Below are 20,934 nucleotides of genomic sequence, written 5' to 3' on the forward strand. Positions count from 1 at the left end.
TCAATAATATAACTATTTTGGAGCAATCTCTTACAAGACTGTTAAGATAATTGATTAATATAAATTAAATGTTACAAAACAGTCTAAATACAATCGCATAATGTCGATCGTATTTCCGAAAGGACAACGGCACCAAATTTCAAGTCTGAAACAGGTCCACATGATGCGTCTATCTTTACTAAAATGGTAGGTGTTTACTGTTTAGTGCTCCCTTATCTGTAACTGTCGGCAACAATAAAAAAGCCAAATTGTAAGCCATAGAAGTTTATGACCCAAATAACAATCTATCACTACAATGACTGTCTTTCCCATCGGTTACCGAACAAATCGCCTTAAGGAAACCACTATGTATAAGCCTAAATCCCGCTATCGTAAAGCAGCCAAAATGTTCTCAAATATCTGAAGAAGGGCTTATTTTCAAGGCGGTATAGTGTAGGCATTTAGATATGTTTAAGCACCGGAGCGTTTCTGGAGAGGAATACGCTTCGTAAGCCCAAAAACATAAAATATAGCATCAAATGTAGCTGCAGCGATTCTGACGTGACAAAGTGCGGTGGTGCCATTGTTAACGTAATTTTTTAGATAATAATAGCAAAGTCGGGGCAGAGTGAACTAGAGGTAAGTAGGCCAGATTCTGGCGAATCTGTAAAAAGGACGCACAAAAACAAACATACTATAAAGAAAGACTTACTTAACTGTGTTTTTGTCAAGACTGCTTTAGAAACGTCTCTTTGACTTATGAAATAAATTATGCATAATGTATTCCTTCCAGCTGTCACATCAATAACTGTGAACGTGGTTAGCGAGAGTGAATCGGAAACAGTGGTACCGTCGCATCAGCAGCCGGTAAGTGACTCTTGATATAAGCATAACTACATACAATTTCTAACTTCTTCTTAGGTTAGGTTAATAAGTTATTATTAGTTAGGTATGTTAGGATATAAGGTATTTTATTTATTCACGAATATTTTTGTATGTCATGCGGAACTTTAAAGTAAAAAAAAAATATTAGTTTCGTACATTAGACTTTTTACTTAGGTCAGCTAAACGTAGGTACGACAAATGTCGTTAAAAATTTCGCAATTTATACTGGACGTAGGAAAAAAGGTCGTTAGCTAGTATTTTCGTGCACTAGCACACAATCACACATATTAGACATTTAAAACATAGGTTATTTAACCGTAGGACATGCATCTTTAGGAATTTCGTACATTATAGACAATTTGATTTTCAATGTTCTGTCTTTAGGAATTTCGTATTTAGGATTTTTGTTTTTTGAAATTATGCTACCAATGCACTGTACCTACCTACTGTAACTTATATGTGTAATGTTGATTACAATTGTGTAACATTCGGTAATATGATAATTATCATATTACCGAATGTTATCGATAGAATAGAAAATAATATTATTCCACATTAAAGTATACAAAGATTGATTGATTGTATGAGTACCTAATGTCCGAGACCATTTTTTGCTTCAATTTTAACACATACCTAATGTAGACAGCGCTGTAAGGCACCATACATTATGCGGTAACTTTGGTTGTCAATAGGTGTCAATGTATGGGACCCAATATGCGTTCACTGGACCCAATACATTCCACGACTCTTCTCTTTCCAAAGTAACGTCACGGTCAACACACCTACTTTTTATTAGGGTTCCGTACCTCAAAAGGAAAAAACGGAACCCTAATAGGATCACTCGTCTGTCTGTCTGTCTGTCTGTCCGTCCGTCCGTCTGTCACAGCCTATTTTCTCCGAAACTACTGGACCAATTAAGTTGAAATTTGGTACACATATGTAAGTTTGTAGCCCAAAGATGGTCGTGTAACGTAAATAAATGAATTTTAATTATGGAGGCCATTTTTGGGGGGTAAATGAGAAAATTAAAAAATAAAGTTTTTCTAACTATATCAAATGAAAGGGCTCATTGTAAGAATCTCAAATATATTTTTTTTATAATTTTAAAATAAGTAGTTTAGCGGTTATTCAAGAAAATAGGCAAAAAATGACCATCCCCCCCCCCCCCCCTTATCTCCGAAACTACTGGGTCTAAAATTTTGAAAAAATACACAAAATAGTTCTTTACCTATAGATGACAGGAAAACCTATTACTCCTATTAGAAATGTGCAGTCAAGCGTGAGTCGTACTTAATTACTTAGTCTTTGACCCTACCCCTACGGGTTTTTTTTTATGTTTTCTCCGAAACTACTAGACCAATTAAGGTGAAAATTGGTACACATATGCAAGTTTGTGACTCAAAGACGGCCATGTAACGCAAACAAATGAATTTTAAACATGGGAGCCACTTTTGGGGTGTAAATGGGAAACTTAAAAAATAAAGTTTTTCAAACTATATCTTGTTACAATTCAAATGAAAGAGCTCATTGTGAGTAACTCAAAAATGGGGGGAAATGCCTCCGGCGCGCCTCACTCTAAATTTTATATCTGCATAAATCTAGCAACTATATCAAGTTTGGTGTCTTTTTCGTGTAATTCGAGGATAAGGAATTCATTTCTGTGAGTAAATTTTCACTCACCCATACAAAAAATACGAGAAATTCATAATTCATAAAATTCAGCTGTAGGTAAGTATAAAATTCAGCTGTTAAACTTGACCATGATTAAAAATACCACTCTCAATACATTTACAACGAAAAGGCACAGAAAGAAGTTGGAATGGAGGCGGTGGGGTGAGATAAGATTGATATAGTTTCTAAAACCGTTCACATGAATGGTGAACGTTATTGATTATCGGTGATAGATGTTCCAGTAAGTACGTTAAAAGCACAAAATTGACGGCACTATAGGTATACTGTCCCAAGAATTGACAATGACAACCTCTAATTTGCCTGAAAACGTGACAAGCCGATATTTTTTACTTTGTTTGAAAACTTAACGACAAATAAAATATGTTAAAGGGAGGGTATGTTTTTTTGTTAAGTGGCAACCGTCCTTCCTAATTTAACTTTCAATGTGAACATTTCAACTCCTATAAAAGCTTTGACGTTAAATCGACCACTTAAATCAGCGATAATTCACAGAACGTGGCCACGGATGGGCTTTTCGCACGCTATTAGTTTCATTTCTCATGCTCTGAAAGAGTCATTGTTGTTTTAAAAAGTGTGCAGAAAGTGATAAGTTTCTGCACTAGAGCATTATACTTTCCAAGTACGATTTTTTTATTTTTTTTTACGATAAGCAATTGAAATTTTGGTTTTAAATGGATTTGTTATAAATTTTCCATTCTGATATTGAACTCTCCATTCCATAAATAACGATACTTTTACCTAAATGGTTAATTGAAAGTACCTCAAGAAATACTATAAAAAATTATAATTAGCCATGTTTGAGAAAACACGTCTATTTTACTTTCGTCGTATTTTAAATGAAAATTAGAGTGTTTAACTCGTGTGAAAGGCATCATTTAGCCGTTGGTTAACAATCTTAAATGTAGTCGTCTGTGGAGTTATGTAATTATTTGTGATTTACGATGACAAAAAAATTACGTAAATAGTAAAATAAATTCTTGCTTTAGGTGGTAAAGCTCTATTTATGGTAGGTACAAGTACCTATAGGACGTAACGGACTGCGAGGCTGCCAAGGATGTACTAAGTACCTATTATTCTATAATCAGTCTGATGATATTATTATTAACGCCGTAGATAGTTTCGCAGCCTTCTAATATACGAAGGTGCCTAAATTACCTGAAAATTCGCTGCACGATATCAGGAAGGCCATTATAAGATCCTTTACCCAAGGGTCGATCAATTATTCATAGTATCGTATAGGTTTCATATTTGAGCATCCACCTAGATGGTTTATTTTTGCTTTCAATAAGATACGTAATTATTACTCAATAAGTAGTGTTCGCGTTTTTTTAGGTAAGTACAAACTTTTTTTATTTTTTTTATAATACCTATGTCAGTTATAACATGATAGCGACCGTCTTAATCTATATGTGAAAAATAAACGTTTATAAACGTTTATTTTCACATCACAATATTTTTTGACGACCAATAAAGAGTTTGTGTAGGTTTATAGGTTATATCGTAGAAAGAAACGCTACACAAACAATTACAATTGTGTAGGCACACCCTTTAAAATTTGGAAATCCATAAGTGCTAGCTTTTCCTGTGTGATTCCATTAATATCATTCGTTCTATTTGCCTCCCTACATTGCAAGACCTGCTTACACCACCTCTCGTGTGTGTTATGCAAGTTGTACACACTCGTCGAGAGACCCCGAGACAGGCCGAGAACGAGAGTGTACAGTAGGTATACTGTTCTCTTCTCGTCTCGCTCTTTCTTGTCTCGTCTCGCGCTTCGCCGATTGGATGGCGGTGCTGTCTCTCGGCGAGAGGCTTTCGACGAGTGTGGAGGTACAGCCGACATTATGTTGATTTAGGGCCCGTCCGTTCGGCTGCCGCTGCGCAGCCCGAGCGCCGCCGCCGCGCACAACACGCTGCGCGTGCAGCCGCAGAGCGGCGTGCTGGCGCTAGTGCACAGCCTGCCCGACCTTACTATCGACCCGTCCTCGCCGCCCGCACGCCCTGCGCTACCGTACGTCGGCTGTCTTTCTTATTGTAGCTCAGGCCATAGCCGTACAGCATTAAGAGCCAACAGGAGTGGTCATTTCTCCATACAAACGTACTCGACTGTTTCCTCTTGGTTTTGAAGCTGGAGCAATGATTTTTTCAACTCAGATTAATATTGTCAATATCTGTGTTGGACCGTTTTGCTTTTTTTGATATTTTTGTTTTTTTAAGGCGCTAGAGCCCTTCAAAAATGGCCAAAATGGCCTAATTGACTATGCCGCAATGAGAGGCGTGGTATTCAAAACTGATATCAATTAGCCAAAATAGCAAAACAGTCCGACACAGATAATTTCATAATCATTTAGATTTCCAACTTTGGTTACGATTGGTTAAGTTTTGGAGGAGGAAACAGTCGAGTACGAAACCTCGATTTTTGAGATTTTTACGTAGGATTTTTCGCCTTGTCCTTATCGCACTAGTTTTAGGAGCCGCTTCCGTTAGCGAGACGGGTATATTTACCTAAAATATTTAAATCTCAGCTCCTGTTTCGTCTTAAAAGTAATGCTTCTAGCATGCCTAAAATACTGCAAAGGATACATGCCTACAGGTTAAACAGTCAATTTCTCCTGTTTTACCTCTTTATATTTACTCACGCCGAACACAAATCGTTGGTAAGCAATTTGTAGTCAGTATTTAAACGCCTATTACTGCCCTCTTTTTTGGCGGGGCAGCATTTTCCCAAAGCCTGTTGGTAACGTCAGCAGTGGCAGGGGTGCAATTTATGATCGATCTATACAAAACTGGTTAAAATCGGTTTTTATGTATAGATATGGCTATAGCCATAAGAATAAATCATTTTATGTAATGCAATTTTTGCAGACCAACTCCTAAAACGGCGTCAGAAAAACTATACCAATCTCATCAGGAGCTGCTACAACGAAACCGGCTGTGTGCCACGCACCATCACCAATACCTGAGCCCCGATCACAGGGGCACCAGTTATCCGCCTCCCAGCCCGACTAGGTACCGATAACCGATAGTAAAAGAAAAGAAAAGAAAAGAAAATATTTATTAGTAACATCGTTACAAGTCAGGTTTATAAATTTACATTTAAAGCATTATATAGTTATAACACTTATAACTAACATATCGTTATTAGTGTATAAATAACATCAACATTAATTTAGATATTACATTTTGTACATATATTTCATACATTTATTTATTGTTTAATAATTCATTTACATCATAAAATTGCGCCTGTAGGAGCCATTTTTTAAGTTTGCTTTTAAATACATGTGAGGAAGGTGCATCCCTGATACTGTCCGGTATCTTGCTGTATATTAGAGGGCCGAGGACATAGACTGACCGTTTGGATTTCGCGAGCTTGTGGGGCACGGGGGCAAGCTGGCCCGCGTTTTTATTGCTACGCAGACTATATTTTGTGTTTGCTGATTTAGTTGCAAACTCTTTGCTATTATTGTACGTAAATATTGCCACATTTTGGATTAGTAAAGATGGAAGTGTTAGTATGCTAAACTGTCGAAAGTACTCGCGAGCAGAGACATCGTCAGGGACACCTGCTATCGCCCGAACGGCTCGCTTTTGGAGTACAAATACCCTATGCCAGTCTGCTGCTGTAGCCCAAAGTTCGGTACCGTACGTGATATACGCGTGTACTGTAGCAAAGTAGCAGCTCCTGACAACATCTCTGGTCGCAGTACTAGCGAGGCGCTTCAGCGCGTAGCACGCGCTCCCCAGCTTGGCGCACAGCTGGTCGATGTGTGCGTCCCACCGTAGCCCGCTGTCTATAGTGAAACCCAAAAGTTTTGTTTCGGCTACCTGCTGGACAGCGTCATCACCGGCGCACACCGTCGATGGTTGGGTCACGTGACCGTTAAGCCTAAACTTCATCCAGAAAGTCTTACTTTTGTTGAGGGCTAACCCGTTCGCGTTAAACCATTGGCTCAGTTGGTGAAGGGTACTATTGACGTTTGTTTCCAATTGTTCGTGGGATGCGCCTGTGACGACAGCTGTCACGTCATCAGCATACATATAAATGTTGGGACCCTTTATGACCTGCGGGAGGTCGTTGAGGAGAATACTGAATAGGGTATTCGAGAGGCACGAGCCTTGAGGTACCCCGAGTAGGCATTTCATTTCCTCCGACCGAGCGCGACCGCCATCACCCACGACCACTTGGCATCTATCGGACATAAAAGACATAAGTAATGCTAGTGCCGGCCCACGAACACCATAGTGCCCTAGTTTGCGCGCGATAAGTCGGTGGTCGGCGGTATCGAACGCGCGCGAGAGGTCGCAGCACACCACGGCTACCTGCAGCGCGGCCTCTCGCGCGCTCAACACGTCCCACACCACCTCGCGTACCAGGTCGGTAGTCGAGCGCCCGTGACGGTATGCGAATTGTCTATCTGACAAGGTAGATTGTGGTATCCAGAATGATAAAAGTCTATTGTTAAGCCCGACTTCTAATAATTTACTGATGGCGGGTACCAGCGATATGGGGCGGTACGAGTTTAGGGCCGCTTTGGAGCCTTTTCCTTTGTATAGCGGAGTGACTTTTACCTTTTTGAGACTTACTGGTATTACAGCTTGACGAATACAGGTATTATATAACTCTGTAAGTACATAGGACAACGCTGGGCCCACGTACTGAAGAATGCTGGCTGAAATTTCATAAATATCAGTGCTGTTTTTTGGAGCAATGTGTATGCGAAGTATGGACTCCACTTCGTTAGGCGAGAAAGGTTTAAACCTCAAGGAGCGATCACATTCGGCAATATTGCTCAATATTGCGGACATCGAGTAGTCAGTATCAGGCGCGGGTGCACCGCACTTAGTAGCAGCTGTTATAAATTCCATATTTAGAGCGTCGACCGCGAGTTTTTTTGATGTGAATTTAAGCCCGTGATCGTCCCTTATGATTTCCGTGTAGTCCATACGCTCGCGGCACTTACGACCCAGCTCTTTGTTAATAACTCCCCACATACTTTTACATTTATTAGAGGCGTTACTTATAAGTTCGCTGTAATACTCAGTACGTTTACGTTTTAACATAGCGTTATATTTAGATGTTAAGGTGCAACACCGATCGGCAATATGTGTGTCGAGTGGAAATTTTTCTTGTAAATCGGCTATGTCGTGAATAAGAAGTTTAAGATTCACTATTTCTTTATCAATCCAAGGACATTTATTAAAACTCTGTTTTGATATTTTTTTGGGAAAACATATTTCAAAATTGTAAATTAATAAGTTAATTAATGCGGCTGATAAAGATCTGCAGTCTCCTAGGCTGTTTGCGACGACCTCTGGCCAGTCAATTGATTCTAATGCAGTAAAAAAACATCTTTTGTTGTTGGAGTTAATAATACGTCTAGGTATAGATGCACATTGTGCGGGCGAATTGTTTACAAGTGTTATCTTTTGCGCCGAGTGGTCGCTCAGGTGAGTGCTTACGTAATCGCTATACACACGGTCGGTACACATATTCGAATATACGTGGTCTAATAAAGTCGAGCTGTTGTTCTGTGTTCTAGTCGGGAAATCTATGTGTTGAGTAAAGTTCTGGCATGATAAAATATCTAACACCCGTTTTTTATTAGGAGAGTTTACTAGAAGGTCAATATTAGTGTCACCCATTATGATGGTATTTAACCCTTCGGTGTTTATTTTAGATAATAAATTGTCAAATAAATCGAAATATACAGAATCATTGGTACAGTTTGAATGATATATGGCTACTATTAAAATATTATGATCGATTAAATGGGTTGCGCATACATCAAAAACTTGTTGTACAGACATACCTGTTATGTCCGGCCTGTTAACGGCTTTCAGCCCAGATCGCACAAAGATGCAACTTCCTCCATGAGCAATGGATGGTCGGCAGTAATGAGCTATTAAGTCAAAATTATGTAACGTAACATATTTTATTTCACTATCGCGTAACCAATGTTCGGTAAGGATAAGAACGTCACATTTTAATTCATTGGATAATAGTACTTCTAACTTTTTAGTTTTATTATTAAGGCACCTAATGTTTTGGTGACACAGTGTGAGTATTTTGCTCGATACTGGCGGCGTCTGTGAGTGGCGGGGCGGGCGCTGCGCTGGTGCGGGAGCTGTCGCGGGCTCCAGCGGGCGCGCGCTCGCGCCCGGCGCCTCCTCGAAACCATTTACTGACCTTGGTTCCAGCAGGCCAATTTTCAGGGCGCATGAAGAAGTCGAAACTACTACCCGGCACTGAGATAGCAAATGATGCGTAGTATTTATGCTTTAGTTCCAGTTTCTGTACCTCGTATTCGCCGCTGTTATCTTTTTTCATCAAGTAGGTCTTTATTGCCGCTACAGAGGTGTCCGGTTTGAAAAAACATGCGTGGATTTTCTTAGGCCGTTCCGTGGTCTGCAACTCGTCATCCATTGGTCCGGTACCTGTGATAGTACGGTCGTATTTCTGATCATATCGATGGTTGCGTTTTTGTTTCTTATATGTCACAACTTGGAATGGTACCTCGTCAGCGTTAGTAATTGCCACCTCAAGTTGGTCTGAGTGTTGGTGGACTCGAATCTCGTCTGAGGAGGTGTCCGACGGGGTCGAATTTTGTATGAAGGGTGATGCCGCTGAGTGTTTATTTGTTTTTTCACTTGCAGTTTTTTGCACTTTACCAGCACCATTCGATGTTATTGGAGACGGATTTGGGGTTATGATTGAGGATCCGAAGGACAGCCTAGGTATTTTTGATTCATGAGAAATATGTTGTTTGGCGGTCGTCCTCAGATTCCCGGGCGGTGATGTTACGGGATTTTTTCTCGCGGCCGCAGCGTTCGTCGATCCGTTCGGTTTAAATTTGCGTGGCACAACATTGGTACCGTTATCACTACACTTCATACACTTATTCGTAAAATCTAATTTGGATAATTTGTCTTCTAACTTCTTAATATCGTTAATTACACACGAGATTTTTGTTTCTATTGGTTGTAGATACTTTTGTAGAACTTTTTCTAGGCTTTGTATGGTGGATTTGGCCATATTTTCGGTAAATATTGATTATCTTAGCGAGCAACGACGCGACCCGTGCTCGCTCGACCGGTTCAGCTTATTAGTAACCTGTCTTTAACTAAATTAAGATCTTTAGAAAATATGAAATGTTGTCAAATAGATAACATTTAATTAAGTTTAATTGACTTTCAGAGCCGCATTGAGACGCGGCATGGCTTTCTCCGACTCGTTCAAGTACCCGCCGCTGTCGAAGATGGGCCACGTGAACAGCCAGTCACAGCAGCAGCATCCCGAGCCGCAGCCGGGTCCCTCCACCGCCGCCGCTGTACGGGTAAGAATGCTACGCTCTACTACTGATTTCGATTTAAAGTCAACGTGAACATATTGCAGGGTCAGTCATAGGACAAGAACTCTCGTATTTGTGTACGAACGTTGTTGAGACACAGTCAGAAACTAAGAGGTTCACCCCTTCTGCTCTACCGACCTTCTCCGACCTTCTGTAAGTGGTATATCTGTAGTACAAACGAAAGAGTCAAAAGCGACGAAAGAGTTTGTACATTGACCTTACCTAACTATTGTTTTAATACGGTGAACGCAATTTTGCATTGCATACACAAACGCAAATTTATGTATTTTTTCTTACATTGTCCAAACTATTTATGTTAATAATCATAATTTCGGAATTTCTACATTTTTTAACGTAGTTTAAGTATAGGACCCTTAAAAAACATTTCACGCTTTAAAAAAATAGAGCTTAATAAATACTTTTCACAATAGTATTTTATACAATCGTGATATAATGGAGAGCTTTTCAGTCGAGTATAGCGATGGGCGAGTCGAGTTATCTGATTCGAATAATTCGAATCAGCCTACAGATGAGTTAATTCGAATCAAGACTATGGGCAATTCGAATCAACTCGACCACTAGCTAACTCGGCGAACAACTCGCCGAGCCTAGTCAACGCTATCACGCTGCTACTAAGGCCATTCAAAAATAAACCTTAATACTGTAGCCCGAAGGCTCTTTTTACAACAACTGCCGCTCGATTCGCCGTCTCAACTCGAGTTGGTACTATGACCATTCAAAAATAAACCTTAATTCCGTGACCCGAAGGTTCATTTTACAACAACTGCCGCTTGATTCGCCATTCCAAGTATCCCAACTCGAGTTCACTGCTAGTATGGCCATTCAAAAATAAACCTTAATTCCGTGCCCTGAAGGTTCTTTTTACAACAACTGCCGCGTAACTCGCCGTCTCAACTCGCTCCGCGTCTGTGCCTGTGACCTTGTCGCGAACCACGCGAATCGTCGAGTCGAGTCAACTCGATTTTGAATTCGAATCAGCGGCCGAATCAATTCGAATGATTCGAATTGAACAAAAGTGGACTCGTCACATCGCTAGTCGAGTACCGTGTGCAACGAAGCTTGCTGAGTTGCCTAAGTAAAGGTACGAGATTGAAAAGCTTGATTATATCACTATTGTATACAATACTTTTTCTACGAGTCAACAAAATAAATATTATAGTTGAGTTGGGGTCCCATAGTGAAAAAAGTATACGATTTCACTTTGGTATACGAAGTCTTAATTCAAGCATTGCAGTCGACGAGTAGAAAAAATATATTTTAATCTTGATCGAGCTTTTTCAAAACTAAGTATTGAGTAAAAGGACGTAAGTGCCGGAAAGATACGGCCTTTTTATTGGTATGGATTTCTATATCGTATGAAGGTTTTTTATTACGTCTGGCTGCGTCCTGTTGGAAACTTATACCTTATAGCTATATCAAGCATTACTTTTCGGTTTTAGAGCGAGCACGGCGCCGTTAATCCAGTAATAGTTCCAAGTACCAGCACGGAGAAGGAAAAAAAGTCAAAACACCTGATTAGCAGCAGGTAAGAAAAATACTGTAATTGGTACAGCCATACATGTTTTGCTTTTACAGTACATAATATGGTGCTACTTTACCGCGCTAGTGCGATGATTAGCACATTACGCAATTATGTCGAAAATTTAAAAGTGTCATATGTACTAGGTATAAAACGTTGTACGATACATTGTGCGAATAGGTAAAACGCAACTCGTGTCGATTTAAAACACTCCCTTCGGTCGTGTTTTCATTTATCGCCACTCGTTTCGAATTTCATATTTTTCGCACTTGTATCGTAATGTACTATTATCGAAGTATCACATCTTTATCACATCACATTTTTATCGAAGAGTTGTTTAAGGCCTGACTAAAAGTAAACACATGTTCGATTATTTGACTACAATGTCAAACGACGACTACTACGAGCCAAAAAATGGCGACCATAGTATAGGTACACATTTTTCCTTAGTAGCGTAATCCTAGTTTACTGGTACTTAGCTTAGTGGAATAATTGTATGAATATCTGGGAGACCGAGCAAAGCTCGGAAAACATATAGAAACTAAAAAATGCGCGTTTTCCCAGGGATAAGACTTAGCTAGATCGATTTTTCGCCCCCGAAAATCACATCACACTACACACACACACACACACATACTACACTTCACAATCACAAAACACAAACACATTAATAAATATGTAAATAAAAATGGCCCATGTATTTACAAATTCTTGACTTAACATTTTTGGTAGTGGTGGTTAGTTAGTCTTGACCAAATACTGAGTCGTTTCCGAGAAGTAACAAGGCCAGGACTGAATTAAAGTGGCTAAACTCTTCTATCAGTTCATTCTTCAGCTCAGGCGGTTGGCACTCCAAAATCGAGGGATGACACATAAGAGGCTGGAGGGTGATGACATTTACAAGGCAAGAATATTATAAGTAGATTATAAGCCTTTTAACCGCCATAGAATACCTACGTTATAGAGCATGCTCGTGGCGCCGGGGGGTACGAAGTTACACGAACTTTTGTCTTATTTATCAGACAGCGGCGAAATGAGCCCGATTGTTTATGTCTTATATATCAGTCTACGGCGGTTAAAAGGTTAACGTACCTACCTACAGTAGCTTACTCAGCCTGCGCCTTCTGCTCCCGTAGAACTGCCCCAGCTCCGTGCTTTGTAAATGGCATATTCGTGCGGTTGTTGCGATGTAGACGCGAACTTATGGCATCTAATTAAGCCGCTGACTAAATTGCCTATGCAATAAAAGTTTTAGTAGAGTAGTATTATCGTACTTCAATACAGATCATCAAAAGCACGATGCACGTTTAGAAGCGATTTAGCCGAAACAAATAATAAAAATATATCTACATTTAACACAGGAACAAAGGAGGCAGCAAAAGCGAGAGCGTGAGCGGCCGCCGCAAGGACAAGCAGGCGGAATGACGCCGCGCCAAGTCGAAAGACTGAAGAGGGAAGAAGAAACGCATGTCGCGTTGTCAATGGCTTTACAAATGGTGCTGTCTTTGTTAATGTGATAGCCCGAAGGGCAGAGTGAGAACTTAAATTTAGATAGTTTTACATTTGTAACAGCCAACGAAAACACTTGTATATTTTTGTGACCGTGGTGAAACTCAATACAGACTTTGACCGCGCATCTCTGATGCAAAGTCTTGCAGGAGCCGTAAAAACGATGAATAAGGGACCAGCATTTGGAAATCTGGTAACCGTGCCATACTCACGTCGCGTCGTCGCGTGACCGCTTCGTTCATATTCTGGACAGGCTGTACTAGAACCAGGCTGCGGCTACCACATAATATATATAGGATGGCGGCTATACACTTAGCAGTCTACCGATATATTATTCTCATGAGACCTACAACTAGTTACCGAGTAGGTACCTAGTCCTACTTTACTGAATTTCTTCCTGTACTTACCTACTATTTTTTTTTAGGTTTGATTATAGTCAAATTTAAACGTCAAAGAACATTCAAAGAATTTAATTTCGGATCTATTTCTTACCCTGTCACATTGCCAATCAATATGAAAGTCGGTAGAGACCTCATACCTACTACTTATTGCCACTGTGACCAGGTACAAAATGGGTCGGAAATTTAATTCTTTGGCTGTATCTACGTACTTACCTCTTCAAAACATAAGTAGCCGATTTGACCGTTTCATAATAAAATCTGAGAGAACATTACGTATACAAAATATCACTTTCCTGTCACTTTGTATTCTGAAAGGAATTTATAAATGTTACTTCATCCTAAGCTAAGAATTTATAGACTAGCCCCGATGCATATGTTCTCGTGTAATCAGACCATTTTTCTGAGATAATATAAAAAACCGGCCAAGAGCATGTCGGGCCATGCTCAATTGGGTGAATCCACTTTTAGAACACTGTTGCATTTATAAGGGGGTAAGTACCCTACATTTACGTTAAACATTTTTTTTCTTCAACCCTTGTGGGATATCGTTGGATAGGTCTTTCAATAACGAATAGGGGTCTTCAACAAACATTTTTTGATAAAGTGAATATTATCTAAAATTATCGCTCCGAAAGAAAAAATTGAAGGGATGTTTACAAAAACAACATAACTGCTTAGAGCGGTTGACACTTTTTTAAGAACATTGTTAATCGTTTCAGGTGTCAACTAGTGTAGTCAGTTATGTTATTTTTGTAAAGATCCCTTCAATTATGCACTCCCCCCGCTCCAATTTGTGAACCATGGGTCCACAAAGTATGAAAAAATATTAAACAAAAGTTTAACAAATACTTTCAATGAAAACTATAGTGAACACGTGATTTACATGATCGGTTCAGCCGTTTTTGAGTTATTGCAAAAAGTCTTCTCTTAGTAAAAAGACGTAGGTACATAGCGCTGCGAAGATACTCCCTTATGCTTGTATTGGACATGATACTAACTAAATAGCCTCCGTTTAGCCTGTTCTGACAGAATGGTGACGACGGAACCCTACACTGAGCATGGCCCGATATGCTCTTGGCCGATTTTTATTATTAAATTATGATTTTGGTAGGAATATAACAGAAGCCTTGCGGAAAACGAATGTTCTTGCATAGGTATTCGAGCGATAGAGAGGCAGATAACGAAATTAAGCTTTTCGTCTTTCGCGGCTCTCAGATGTAGAATGGGCTATTACTAGGAAAAGCAAACACGGTTCTGCCAGTGTAGGTACTGTAATTTTTTCTTCGAGCCCATAGATACATGCAAAAGTGTATTTTGTAGTAGAGGACACTACGATATGGATAATGATTTTTTAAATATACATTGTTACAACAACGACAACAACAGTCTTATTCAATTTACACCGTGTTTTTTTTTATTTCCGTTAATTTCAAGGGTGCATTCCTGAGCTTAAATCAAGTAACTTTCTCAAAGACACCGATATTCTAATTAACTCCATTTCGGAGATAATCAATAATTTATTTTTTTGCTATAAGGCCTCTACAAGCGTGTGCTTGCCTTAGGGCCGGTTTACATATTGATTAGTGTTTAGAATGAGTTCATACATTTGCTACTAAACTTAAGTACAATCTCGGTCGATCGATGTTCGAAATGACATTGATATGTCACAGATTTCAATTGTTTGGTTGAGTTAAATGTAATGCCTGTGTTACAACAACGCTAAATGCTACATTGAATTAGTTTTTAAACATATTATTTTTTTGTAAAAAAAGCAAAAAAAAAAAAAAATTTTAAATTAACTATGCCATTTAGTTCTCTTAAACGTATTTAACCATACCCCGAAGTTAACGGAATTCTATAAAAACACGGTGTATTATACGACCAAAATAAACTAGATTAAACGTTGCTATTGTTATGCGTCCCATTACTGAGGCGTTTGATTTACGTATTTTGTACTTCACTAATAGATGAACTCCACTGCATCGGGGTTAGTAGTGCTTTCCATCTGTGTTAGTCGTTTAATTAGATTAAGAAGAATTTTATCGTGCCTGTTGATTCTTAGAGTGGTAATTAATACATATTTATGTATATACGAGTATGTATCTAAACATGACAGTGGGTTCATCAGACTTTCCCCGTCTTGTGAAAAAATTTTAAAGCACTAACAAAGTACCTAATTAATAGGTACATTGCATGGGAACATTATCACAAAATGTCACATAAACAAGATAAGTAAATTAAAATAATATATTAGTTAACTAAAACTGTATAGTATTTAAAGGGGCCCACTGATTACTAGTCCGCCGGACGGTATCGGCCTGTCAGTTGTTCGGAACTGTCAACTTTTTGTTCTAACTGACAGGCCGATATCGTCCGGCGGCCTGGTAATCAGTGGGCCCCTTAACTGTACCTACTATGTGTATGTATTCTATTCTGATTCCTTACACATTTGACATTACAGATACAGTGTCTCATCGATTGACTCGTTTGTTTAATTAGTGACAATTATTAGGTACTCAATATTTAAGCATTCTAGTTTTAGGTTATAGCTACACATATAGGTATACACTTAATAATAAATGGAAAAGTTTTAAAGTATACGTTATACAAAAATCTAGAATATAAGAATATCTTTATTAGTACTTAGGTAATTAAAATAAAATTGCGTGTCTTACTGAATAGGTTCGTTTGGTAATCTATAGAGCCAATCGAAATTTTATAGAAAATCATTTGTAGTAATTAATGGAGTAGAGAAGGCATAATGTTGTAATAAAAAATGTATATATTGATGAAACAATCTACTTTTTACATTTTAAGATACCTACTTAGATACCTATTCTGATGTTATGTTATACCAAAGCATACCAAAGCAAAGCCAACAAAATTTGTACCTAAAACAAAACCTTCGATTGGAAAAACGCTTTTTACTAATAAAATTATATTTTCACCACACCACTTGAATCCTTTGAAAAAAAGCGAGGAAACAGATTTTTCCAGTAATTTGATCAAATTTTTAAATTGTTTTTCATCTTGGCTTGGTTTTTTTAATCTACCCATTTTGAGTGACAATATTTAATGTCATTACTCATTAATTAATTTGTAATACATAGTTATATTACTTTCCTCGCGGAGGTGAGACGAAGGATAATTTATTTTGATTAGGTATTAGGTATACTGTTAGTCTGATTAGCTATGTATGATCTTTCGCATTATTGACGTAAGTAAACGTTGACTATTATTTGAACGTTGTTAGATATATATGCTCGTACAGTCACCTGCAATAACATGAAGGCCGCAAAAATATCTAACACGATCTTATTTGTAGAGCCATAAGAGCGTGTCAAATATTTTTGCGGCCTTTGAAGAGTAACATATTAATGCAGGTGACTGTACGATATTGTTAATTGGTACTATTAAAAATATAATTTATTTGAAATTAAGCCATTTTTTTAAGCATGACATTAATTTATTTTATACGTAGGTAAATCGTACATAAATGTTAAATGTGTTATTATTTGTTATAGTAGGGGAGCCCAAGAGGGGATTTTTGTGTTTACCTACTCGAGCGCGTCAGATTAAGATATGAGTGATATCTTGCTACCCCGTGTAGTCTACCTTTACCCCTGTTGAGCCTTGGTTGGTGGGGGGTTCAACAAATTGTTAAGAAGATTGTGGATTTGGTCATATTAGTTCAAATGAACGCTATCATTGTGCTATTACTAAATCTGATAATTATTTGCACGCATTTCCTTAATCTGACGTTTACAATGTAAAAATTAGGCGTCGAACTTGTGTTCGTCAGATTAAGAAAATGCCTACAGTGAAGTGTTATATTAAGTTATAGAAATAATATAGCATTAATGTGAACAAAAACAACAAAACCCACAAACTGCTTAACGATTGTTTAACCCTCCACTAACCTGCCGAAATTTAAAAAAAATTTTAGACGCTTTCCGACTCGCTGGGAAAAAGAAACTTTATATAACTTTTTTTTCTTCTTATCATCTAATATTTCGATTCCAATAGACGTACGACGCTCGAGTAAGTACCTACACATTTAGCATCGTCGGCTGCCCAACTATTATCATAAAATGTAAAACGGCAGAAGTACATTTCGATAACAACTTTGTTAATGTTAAATTGACGCTATTCATAACGCTGAACTTATATTTAGGAAGGTACCTAATACTGATATTGAAAAAGCATTGCTTTACTCAAGTACCTAATATAACTTCATAACAGAGGAAAATTTCTCAAAATCAAAAAAAGATCCGAAATAATCATGATTTCCATTGGTTTCACAATGCCCCTGAGGGTTTTCAAGGTCAGAAACTTGAATTGGACTATATAGAGCACTTTTTGCCGACCCTTTTTATTTTAATGCAAGTTACTTACTTCCCTTATTTGGAACGATTTCAACTTTTTGATATGAACTCTGACCGACTCACTCACCAGAGTTACTTCTTACTTAATTTTAGCTTGCCACATAACATAATGCAATACACCTACAATGAATAATTTAAACTTCTAGTACAGGGGTTCCCAAACTGGGCGCCGCGCCGTTTCCTCAATACTTCCGTAGGTCTATTTTATAGTTCCTATTAAAATCACTAATGCCAACCTACCTCAGGTAGGGTGACTGCTATAGTTATGGTGGCCACTACATAGTAATTGGCCGTTTCTAACAAATCAGAAAAAAACAAGAAACAAGTCAATTGAAACCTTATTGTTAAGAGCGGCTAATTACTATGTATTGCCCAATAACTATAGCAGCAGTCACCCTAGGTATTTACTTTTGATTCTGTGCATGTAGTAATCCAAAGAAGCGCTGGTGGCCTAGCGGTAAGAGCGTGCGACTTGCAATCCGGAGGTCGCGGGTTCGAACCCCGGCTCGTACCAATGAGTTTTTCGGAACTTATGTACGAACTATCATTTGATATTTACCAGTCGCTTTTCGGTGAAGGAAAACATCGTGAGGAAATCGGACTAATCTGGACTGAAGGTCAGATGGCAGTCGCTTTTGTAAAAACTAGTGCCCACGCCAATTACTGGGATTAGTTGCCAAGCGGACCCCAGGCTCCCATGAGCCGTGGCAAAATGCCACGACAACGCGAGGAAGATGTTCCGAAAGATGTATTGTAGGTAGCCTTTGTTATTTACTAGTAGAAATAGAGATGATTGATTAAAAATGTTCCATCTTAGTAGTGTCTGAAACTCTTGCGACTATATTCCGCCGTTATGGCATGCGATTACAGACAAATACCTACCAGGCAATGTTGACCAAGCGTAGGGTACCTACCTACTTATTATAGTTTGTGAAAGGCTGTCTCATTTCAAACATAGACAGAGATAATCATACTATCTTTGTCTTACACTAGTACTAGTACTCAAAAGAAATGGATGAGTATAGTTTTCCTGGTTCTTATTACTGACTGACTAATTGGTTTAACCACCTATAGGTACTTACATGTTCAATGTGTAGACATTCAATGTTCATTGCAGATGCTAATTCATGGTTGCTTGTGTTAACAAAATATATATGATCAATATTATACTGATGAAAAACTGATTTTGTGTTTTAATTACCTACCTTCTGATAAATAATATGAGACATAAGGTATCACAAAAATCACAAATAGGTAATCATGCTTATCTACTTATGCGAAGTATAACAGAATTCTCTTGTATAAGAAATGGAGCGAGAAATAATGGAAATATTATTTCACCACACCAACTGGTAAAGGCCCTCTTGATTGATCAAAAACGGATAGCAAAGTTGCATTTTAGTCACATGTGAGGCAAAGTAATCAAATGCAAATTTTGAGTTGTTTTCTTATGTTTGCTGGTAAAATTCACTTTTAAATGATGATTTGGAATGATAAATATTTAATAACATTCATTTGGAATTGATTTTGTTTAATATCTTACAGTTAATATTTTCTTCAGGTTGGTGTGGTGATTTTTTTTTGTGTACAAATAACTATTTCTCATTGTTCCTCCTTTGCCTCATGCTCAGAAGGCGGCGACATGTGATACAGTCCGCATCATTAGCAGCGGATGAAATAACGAGACAAAAATAAAATATCTGCCATCTCGAATACTTTTGTACTTAAATACTTATGGCGTTATTCATAAACGGCTGCTAACTTAATCAGTTGATGATCGTCGTTTGTCCCTATCTGTCGTTATGCCATAGAGAGGGACAAACGATGATCATCAGCTGATTAACTTAGCAGCCGTTTATGAATAACGCCGTTAGAGCTTAAAAAACTGATAATTGTTTAATTAAATTAAAAGTACCTACATAGCTTTTATATTCTAGTAATCCTAAAATCCTTATCAATTGCATCAGTAAGTATTTTTCATTTGAAGTTTAGTTTTTTTTGGGTAGGTACACCCGGCCCTTAATTTACAAAAGTAAAACGTTATTCTGGTGGTAAGTAATTATTCTTGACATTTATTCAATTGAGAGTAGGTATGTGTATATATAATATAATACTATGAGTGTTGCCATTCCAAAGTACAGAAATAGCTTGGTCTTACTCAAGCTACATAACATATATTTTATAAGTGTAGAAGCTACATAAAATATATTTTATAAGTACTTAAAAATACCAAAAATACATATTTTCAAAATGTTAATTATTTACTTGTTTACCACATCCACCTTCATTACATGTCTTAGTATTAGAGATCATAAAAATCCGGTTTTTTCGGTCTTTGGCATACACAGGACCCGGAGGAGCGCAGAGACCTTCCGCGAGGCAAGGGGCCCACATCAAAAGCAGCGCTGCCACCAGAACCACTTCGTACACCATTGTATGTGTGCGTGCGCAGTGTTTGCAGTCTGTAATACAAAACTTAAATACTGAAAAGTATAGGTACTTATATCGTAAATAGGTTTTTGTCAAAAAACCATTTTTGATAGCAGCTTTTATCGCTGACTGTACCTACTTTTTATTCAACAGGCAACTAGTACTCATTAAGAAAATTCTAAGAAAGCCAAACACAGTAAGGTTGCGTTGATTTATCACAGAGTTCCTATTGACCACTTCCTGTCTCCATCATCAGATCAGCTCGTACATATTATGTAAGAAGTACCTATGCAAATTTTCAGCTTCATCAGAAACTGGAAAGTGGGTCAAATTTAACCCGTACATACATATGTAGTTACAATTACATACCCATGTATTGTAAGTCAAATAAAAGCTTGTAAATAGGTATAGTCTCTACATGTACCCACCTGAAGTACTTTAGGATAGACACTTCATTTTTAGGGTTCCGTAGCCAAATGGCAAAAAACGGAACCCTTATAGATTCGTCATGTCTGTCTGTCTGTCCGTCTGTCTGTCCGTCCGTATGTCACAGCCACTTTTCTCCGAAACTATAAGAACTATACTGTTGAAACTTGGTAAGTAGATGTATTCTGTGAACCGCATTAAGATTTTCACACAAAAATAGAAAAAAAACAATAATTTTTTGGGGTTCCCCATACTTCGAACTGAAACTCAAAAATTTTTTTTTCATCAAACCCATACGTGTGGGGTGGATCTATGGATAGGTCTTCAAAAATGAT

The 20,934-nt window shown here is 38.1% G+C and overlaps 1 protein-coding gene across 1 annotated transcript in view; it reads left to right on the top strand.

Annotated features, from left to right (window-relative positions):
* LOC134661194 (uncharacterized) overlaps positions 1 to 13,065 on the top strand; it is a 77,768-nt gene extending 64,703 nt beyond the window's left edge. The window contains exons 18-23 of the mRNA XM_063517163.1: positions 773 to 846; positions 4,413 to 4,567; positions 5,422 to 5,565; positions 9,755 to 9,893; positions 11,369 to 11,454; positions 12,810 to 13,065. Coding sequence (XP_063373233.1) covers positions 773 to 846; positions 4,413 to 4,567; positions 5,422 to 5,565; positions 9,755 to 9,893; positions 11,369 to 11,454; positions 12,810 to 12,873 — 662 coding nt within the window. The 3' untranslated portion in view covers positions 12,874 to 13,065. The remainder of the gene's footprint in view (positions 1 to 772; positions 847 to 4,412; positions 4,568 to 5,421; positions 5,566 to 9,754; positions 9,894 to 11,368; positions 11,455 to 12,809) is intronic.
* The last annotated feature ends 7,869 nt before the right edge of the window (positions 13,066 to 20,934 follow it).

This window comes from Cydia amplana, chromosome Z, assembly GCF_948474715.1.
Source record: "Cydia amplana chromosome Z, ilCydAmpl1.1, whole genome shotgun sequence".
In the NCBI taxonomy this organism is placed as follows: Eukaryota; Metazoa; Arthropoda; class Insecta; order Lepidoptera; family Tortricidae; genus Cydia; species Cydia amplana.